The sequence below is a fragment of the Fulmarus glacialis genome, unplaced genomic scaffold (genome assembly GCF_000690835.1).
Source record: "Fulmarus glacialis isolate BGI_N327 unplaced genomic scaffold, ASM69083v1 scaffold2623, whole genome shotgun sequence".
NCBI classification, from domain to species: Eukaryota; Metazoa; Chordata; class Aves; order Procellariiformes; family Procellariidae; genus Fulmarus; species Fulmarus glacialis.
The window spans coordinates 6,254-14,305 of NW_009202060.1; the positions used below are offsets into that span (position 1 = coordinate 6,254).

The 8,052-nt window shown below is 39.3% G+C and overlaps 1 protein-coding gene across 1 annotated transcript; it reads right to left on the bottom strand.

Moving 5' to 3' along the window:
• Positions 1 to 4,731: 4,731 nt before the first annotated feature.
• Positions 4,732 to 8,046, bottom strand: NUDT19 (nudix (nucleoside diphosphate linked moiety X)-type motif 19). The gene is made up of 3 exons (XM_009574134.1): positions 8,011 to 8,046; positions 6,186 to 6,393; positions 4,732 to 5,075 (listed from the first exon to the last, which is right to left on the bottom strand). The coding sequence occupies exons 2-3, from the start codon at positions 6,232 to 6,234 to the stop codon at positions 4,849 to 4,851; spliced, it is 276 nt and encodes a 91-aa protein (XP_009572429.1). The 5' UTR covers positions 6,235 to 6,393; positions 8,011 to 8,046; the 3' UTR covers positions 4,732 to 4,848.
• Positions 8,047 to 8,052: the final 6 nt, after the last annotated feature.

Genomic DNA, 8,052 nt, shown 5'->3' on the forward strand with positions numbered 1-8,052 from the left:
ACCCTTAGTCACCAACAGCACGGCCGTAAGCTCCCAAACACAGCCCCACACAAACTCTCTGCTACTCTCCTTAGAAGCTTCCAGAAACAGCGCGCCTTCCCGCCCCCAAAATCACGCCCCTTGCGCAAGCGCAGTTCCTCCCATTGCGCATGCGTACGCGGGCCGCAGACTGCAATTAGGCGGTGCGCGCCCAGCGGCCTCTGCGTTGCGTTTGCTGCGCATGTGGAGCGGCGTGCTGAGGAGGTGTCGGGTTGTTGGCGGAGGTGAGGAAGCGTGTCGTCGGAGCGGGGTTAGAGCACTGTAGTGGCGTACGCATTCTTGATTCTTTAAGTGTATTGTTGTGGTAAATGAGCGTCTTGCCTTTCTGCTGCTCCTGCCCCGGGCCGGAGGAGCAAGACGCCGTGCAGCACGGGTGGTGCTTCAGGCTGAGGAGGGAAGGGGCCGGGCAAGAACGTGGTGGAGCAGCTGGAAGGTAGCGGGCTGGGGTTGTTCCTCTGGCCGTGTCTTACCGAGGCAGGGTGCATCCCGCACCGTGAGGCGGTAGCAGCCAGGGCTTCTGCGGCACGCGTTTTTCCCAGAGGCCACAAAGTCTGAAGCGGAGAGTGTTCTTGGAAGGTGTGTAAAATTAGGCAGATGGGGAGAAAGAGCACCTGGCCCTTCCCTGTTGGAGTTCAGCTTGCTACTTGAATATATATATAGCCACAACAGAAAACAGGTGTTGTAGATGTCCCATAGCATTTAGGGCTTAAAGAAAATGTTCACTCTCGCATCTCAAACTCTGTGATACAACAGCTACTTTTTCCTTTTCTTTTAATTCGCCCTGTTGTACATTTAGGCTTTAAAAAAAAAAAAGTGTTTCAGGCCTGATTTGGTTTTGCACAAAGCTGCATAGACAAGGTGCCAGCCGAAGAGAAGGGGATGAAACATGCAGCAGGGAAATAAAAGTTCAGCTTTTTGGGCAGAAGCCCATACTTAAGAGTGGCTCGATATTTTGAAACTACAGCTTTAATCATCAATACTTTTAACTTGATACTAAAGAGTATTTACTGTATGTATAGTCTAAGATATTTATGCTTGTATTTAACGATTGTCATCACTTTCTCTGTAAAATAGTGTATTTTTGTTACTTTTTTTGTTATTTTGTTACTTTTTTGTGCTTTGGCCTTCAAGCTCCCCCTACTGGACCATTTTGCTTTTGTTAGTGGAAAAAAAAATTATAGGAGACAATCAAAGATGGAGAGGCAGACTGTTCACTTAATATATGGATTTAGTAGTGAAGTAACTGTTTCTGACACACAGCAAAACTTATATTAGAATTAAAGGCATACATGCAGGTGTGTAAAAACTTCTGTAAGAATCTAACCTGTATCTAGGTTGCTGAATAATTTCTTTCCTAAAAATATTTTCTCCTAACAGTTACTCACTACCACAAAAGTAAACTGGTAGAACAACCATAAGGTACCGAACAATGAAAAAAATCATCAAGGAAGCTCTCTAGCAACTATGAAATACTATATTGCAAAATCAAAACAGTTGCAGATTACATAATTTCTTCATTTTTTGTTTTTTCTTATATATATTGTTTTGTATATTTGAATTCATGATCTCAAGGGATGTGGGCCAGATGAAGAGTAAAGTGAAGACCCTGAATTTTAGGAGAGTGAGCTTTCAGTTGTTTAAGGAACTAGTGGATGGGAGCCCCTGGGAAACTGCCCTCAGTGATAAAGGAGCAGAAGAGAGCTGGCAGCTCTTTAAGGATGTTTTTCTTAAAGTACAAAAGCTCTTGATTCCCATGTGTAAGAAATCAGACAGGGAAGGCAGAGACTAGCATAGCTGAGTAAGGCCCTTCTGGTCAAACTGAAGTGCAAGAAAGAAATGCACAAATATGTATCCATAGGAAAGAATATAGGGATGCTGCCTGGGTGTATAGGAATGGGATCAGGAGAGCTAAGGCACAGCTGGAGCTGAATTTAGCAAGGGATGTGAAGAATAATCATAAGGGCTCCTACAGGTATGTTGGTTAGAAAAGGAGGACTTAAGAAAATGTGTACACCCCCACCCCCGATAAATAAGATGGGAGATCTAGTGACAACCCACATGGAGAAGGCTGACGTACTTGACAACTTTTTTCCTCATTTTCGCTGGCAGTGACTCTTCCCACATCTCTCAAGTCCCTGAACATCAAGGAGGGGGAATAAAGTCTCTTCTGTTGTAGGAGAAGACGATCTGAGGAACCTGAACATAGACAAGTCCATGGGACCTGATGAGATGCATTCCAGGGTCCTGAGGGAACTGGCAGGTGCAGTTGCTAAGCCATTCTCCGTCATATTTTAAAAGTCGTGGCAGTCAGGCAAAGTCCCCAATGACTGGAGAAAAGAGAATATCACACTCATTTTTAAAAAGGGTAAAAAGGAGAACCGTGGGACCCGACAGCCTCACCTGTGTGCCTGGTGAGATCATGTAACAGATCCTCCTGGAAGCTATGTTGAAGCATGTGGAAGACAGGGAGGTGATTTGGGACAGCTCTCATGGCTTCACCAAAGGCTGAGAGAGTTGGGATTGTTTGGCCTGATGAAGAGAAGGCTTTGGGGAAACCTTATTGTTGCCTTTCAATACTTAAAGGGGGGCTTATAAGAAAGATGGAGAGACTTTTTACCAGGACCTGTAGTGACTGCACAAAGGGTAATGGCTTTAAACTGAAAGAGAGTAGATTTAGAATGGGTATATGGAAGAAATTTTTTAAAGTGAGCGTGGTGAGACAGTGGAACAGGTTGCCCCGAGAAGTTGTGGATGTCCCATCACTGGAAGTGTTCAAGGTTAGGTTGGATGGGGCTTTGAGCAACTCAATCTAGTGAAAGATGTTCCTGCCCATGTCAGGGGTCTTGGGTTAGATGATCTTTAAAAGGTCCCTTCCAACACAAACCGTTCTGATTCTATTACCGGTTATCACAGATAGGGTGGTTTTTTTAAGCCTCTCTCTGCAGGAACAGAGTAGAGTAGTTTACCATTGTTGTTACACAACAACAATCAAATAGAAATAGTTTTGCAAGTGTTTTTCTGTCCCCCTTTCCTGGGCTGACAGAATAACCTTAATTTGCTGCATTACTGTCTACCAGCTCAAAATAAGGAATCTTGGTTCTATACAGAAGGTGAGAGAGCCCAACCAATACCACATCTTTATGAATGCTGTATCTTGTTAAATTTGTGTATGTTCTCATTGCAACTTGTAAAACAGCCTAGACCCGGATGACTTATTTTGCCCATTATGAATAAATAACTGAATAATTTTGAAGCCAAAATACCTGTTACTGTAGATGCCACAAATATGATCATAAAAGTGCTTTTCCCTCTTGTCTTCCTAGTACTACACTGTCCAGCGTTAGTCTTAAAAAGCTAAAAAATCATGCAAGAGCCATACAGGGTACTTTCTTTGCTTCCTCTACTCTCCATTTCAATTACCCTGTTGTCTTCACGTTCAGAAGAGTTAGCCGGAATATTCTGAAGGAGATACTATACTGCGTAATATACAGTATACATTATATACTGCTTCACATGATCCATGTTTAGCAGAGGTATACAAATTTCAACAAGGTCTGCAAAACCAAGAACAGTCTGAGCATGTTCAGAGTGAAGTAAAAAGACACACATTTTTTTTTTTCCAATCCAAATGAATGCTACAAACCAATTCAATTTAATGAAAATGTTGCAGAAGGTTTTAATTTAAATACAGAACAAAGGCTGAAACAAAGCTTTCTGAACAACTTTACTGGCTAATCTCAAGTCATCGTTCATTCATTCTTCCAGGTAAAGAAGAACTTGCATCACTGCTCCATTTATTCCACTTATTGCACAAAAAAAAGACAAAACCAACCAAATGAAAATCCAAAACAAATAAGCAAGCAGCAATCCTTCCTCTGAAGTTCTTAAATCTCAGCTATATTTAGCAAAGTAGTTGAGAAGCAAAATGTGGGATGTTGACATATGGAAGTGGGTGTTTCCAAGGTAGTACATTATTCCCTGAAGTTGTTGGTATCTTTTTGGAGCTAAACAATTTATTTTTCTATTTCTTAAATTGCTAACAACTTGAAGATAAAAATTATGAATAAAAAGAATGTTGAGAATGCACTCAATCTGATAGATGACTTAGTTTGTCTAAATTGTCTCTACCTTTGAAAATTGTAAAGTTTTGGATAGATTACCATCAGTAGAAAGAATTTAGGTATATTGAATATAAGCATTAACTTTATAATTTTTTTTTTAAAAAAAGTGAATTTTAGCTAATAAATCTATATATACACATATACACTGGTTTTCCCAAAAATGAGAGAGAATATACTGGGAGATGTCAGCAGATATGGAATGGGAGATTTCATTCATTCCTAGACACACATTACAGTTGTCTAATGGATAACTTTGGGAAGCATAGTAAAAGAAGTCTTCAAGTCAAAACACTTGTTCTGAACATAATATATACTTAAATTTTCAGTGAGAAAAGGACCTATGTGACCCAACAGACTAGTGTTGCAGCATATTCTACAATTAGTATGTAAGTAGAATAAGGTGGTAATGGCTCAGTATAATTACCATCAAATTGCATTTAAGTTAATCAATAATTAAGTTGATGGTTATGTTAAATTTTCAGTAGCCTCTAAACATCATAACTGGCACAACTGTGCTGTTTCAAAGACTCAAAGAATTAGGTACACATGAATCTCAAACCACACACACACAAAATGCTTTGGCAGGACAAAGGAATATTTTCCTGATTATTTGGCAATGGTTAGAAAGGACCAAAACCACAGTGAATATGTATGTAATTAAAAATATTCTAGCTTTAAACCAACCATATTATAATCTGCTATTGTAATCTGAACATTCCGAGTTTATCATCAATGGATTCATATGTTTATATTTTGCTTGAATATTAACATAGACAGCAAGATTGTTGATGTTTTTTATTACTATCCTGTGAAATACACTACCCTCTTTCATGAGATCTTCAACCTTCTTATCTGTTGACATGATTATTTTCTTTTCTCCTGTATAATCTGGATCTTCTGGATATAACTCATCTCCTGGGGGCAGGAAAAAAGTTTTAGTGACAGATTGCCTACCTTATTTTTCAGCCTTTTGATTGAATGACACTAGCAATTTTTTAATACTTATCAGGACATGAAACTCGGTGGAATGTATTTCGCAATACAAAAGTAAATTGTTCTAACCATCTTCAGATTTAAAGATACAGCCATAAATTTCTGCAGTATCTGTCAGTGACACTGCAGTGCACATTCAAGGTGTTGATTTGAATGTTCCAGTGTTCCTGGTAATACTAATATGCTATAATCACAGCTTGGTCAGATACGAGTTTATATAATAGGTGGAGAACAAGACAAATACTTTTCCAAGTGTATAAAGATAGGCTACAGTAGGACTAAGAATAGAAACTGTTATTTTGTTCTGTTTTGTTAAAGAAAACAGTGTTTTGCCATGTAAATGCACGTGAGTCTTGTACAAAAGTGCTAATATACCACAAATGCAGAAATTCTAGAGGTCAGTAGCGATTAAAAAAACAGACAGGAGAAAGCATAATGAAAAGCAAACTAAAGAAGCAGAAAATAATAAATCATAGATGTAGTTTTTCTTAGGGAGAAGGCAAAAATGTACATGACTCTGAAATGAGAGAGGTGTAAGTAGAAAGGGCAGGAGGAAAATGAATTAGCGTATCTCTCTAGATCGCTGCCCTATTACTACAATTGTGAAGACTGATACTGCAGCTATGCTTGATCCACTTGCCCTTACACAGACAAACGGATAACTGAAGTAAATGAGAATTCCCCTGAAAAGGACTAAATAGGACAAGTTCTAATACATCCTTCAGATTAAAAAAAAGTGGAACTGCTAGAATTTCTTCATAAATAAATATATTTTAATGGCAACCATATGAGACAATGAGATTATAAGTACAGAAATAACTAGCTGGCTGGCTGATGCAGTAGCTTGTCTCTGACAGTAGCCATTATCAACTGTATCAAAGAAGGAAGCCAAACAGTAGAAAAAGCATGCAATAACTTAATGGTAAGGAAAATATTCTTTTAAGTCATAGATGGGTTTATGTCATGTGGCTTGAGTATGTATTAATTCCAAAGTTTTTTAATATTTAAAAGAATCTTCATCTGTTTTCTTACCTGGCAATAGCTGAATGTAGCCATCTGAAGCAGTTAACATCACAGGCATCCAACGTTCACATCCCTCTAGAGCTCTATCAGAGCTGAACTTCTGTAACTCACTGAGTGAAGAGAAGTTGCACAGCCTACACAATTCATAGAACTGAGGTGGAGCAAACCATATTTCTTGAGATTTAAAGCGTTCAATGGCTTCTGGAGGTGATGACCACTGTAAGATGAAAACAAGCCTTGAAATAATAGTTTAATCAGCAGGCAGAAAGTATCAGTAACTTGAAAAGCCATTAGCAAGGAAGTCTTTACAGAGAAAAAGCTTGAAACAGTCCAAATTTTCTGAAAACAATAAAACCCATGTATAAACTATACCAAAATAGCAACAAAAAGACATTTCAAAAAATTGAAAAAACATAATAAAAGCAATCTATAAAAATTACTCTTTTTCCTATAAAAATAAATAAGTTTTTATTTTACACGCAGGCATGCCAGGTTTGGAAACTAAAATTGAGACTTGTTTTAGGGGCCAGACTAACAGTCTACTGAAACCACAGAAAACCTTAAACTCAATGTGAACTCAGTTAACAGAGGTTGCTGCTGATGCTTCAAGAATTAAAAGTACCTTTAAACATCTGCTTCCTATACACATTGTTTTCAGCGCATGAACACCCAGCCATTCATGCTTAAATACTGCATTGTTCTGTATGTTTAAACCATTAGTAATCTTCATTTCATCTCACATGGTGAATTCGATAATACAAATGTATGCATAAGCATTTGCAGTAGATTTATGCTGTTATTAACAAAATTATAACAAACAAACTCTTTTGAAGATAAGATCTTGGGTATTTTTAAATTTCCGTGGCAAGATCTGTTCAAAAAACAAATATAGAAACATCAGTAATACCAAAATTGTTAGGTAAACTTCTACAGAACTGCCTGGTTTCTCCCCTACTTCTAACTTGCTTTCAAACTTTTCAGAATTCTAGAAGAACTTAAAGACCCTAATGTACCTGACCCTGAGCTGTCTTTAAGAATTTTCTTCATGAAGTTTTTTTACTTTTACCCCTCCAATTAAAAAAAAAAAAGTAAAAAAATCAATATAGCTCCAAAAATGGTTTTAATAATACACTTTCAACAAGTTTGTATGTTACTTAAGCTATTTCAAGTAATTACAAGACAAAAATTACTAGCAGCTCTTGCAGCCCTGGAATGCTCTGTACATACCACGTGGATCTCTCCAAGCATATTGAATGTTAAGGGTGTAACAGCAATACTCTGCTGGTACTGCACAAATGAATGTATAAGAAGTGATTACTTGTCATCCACCTTTGACAAGATACAGTAGTTCAAAGTGAAAATGATCTGACGTGACACACATCCTATGCTATAAAACTTCATGTAAGATGACCTTCAAGAAACATCCTCTTCTGCCAGCAGTTACAGCTGCACGTTTGATTAAAGGGGTCAGTGGCAGTTACTGATTGGAAGGAGAGATGTACGAGAGAGAGGGTTACCATGAAGATGAAAACTCACTTCCCTTTCCTCACATCTTAAGGGAGCGCTATCAGGACGGCTAGAGAGCTAGACCTTTGGACGACCATTTGATGGCCTTTCCCCTGGACTGTACTGGAGGCAGGCCAGAGGCTCGGCGGTTTCTCTGAGGCAGGGGTGGTGAAGAGGAGGGCTGCATGGGGCAGAAGCAGGCCCCCCGTGCTTGCTGCCATCGGAATGCTCGCACGGCCGGGCGGTGCGGCGTGGCACGCCGAGGAGTGCGGTGAGCCCAGGCACCTCCTCCTGTGCCAGCCCTCTGCGGGGCTGCAGGCGCTCTTACCAGGAAGGCTGTCACCTCTTGGTCGTCCTGCGAGGTGTGGGG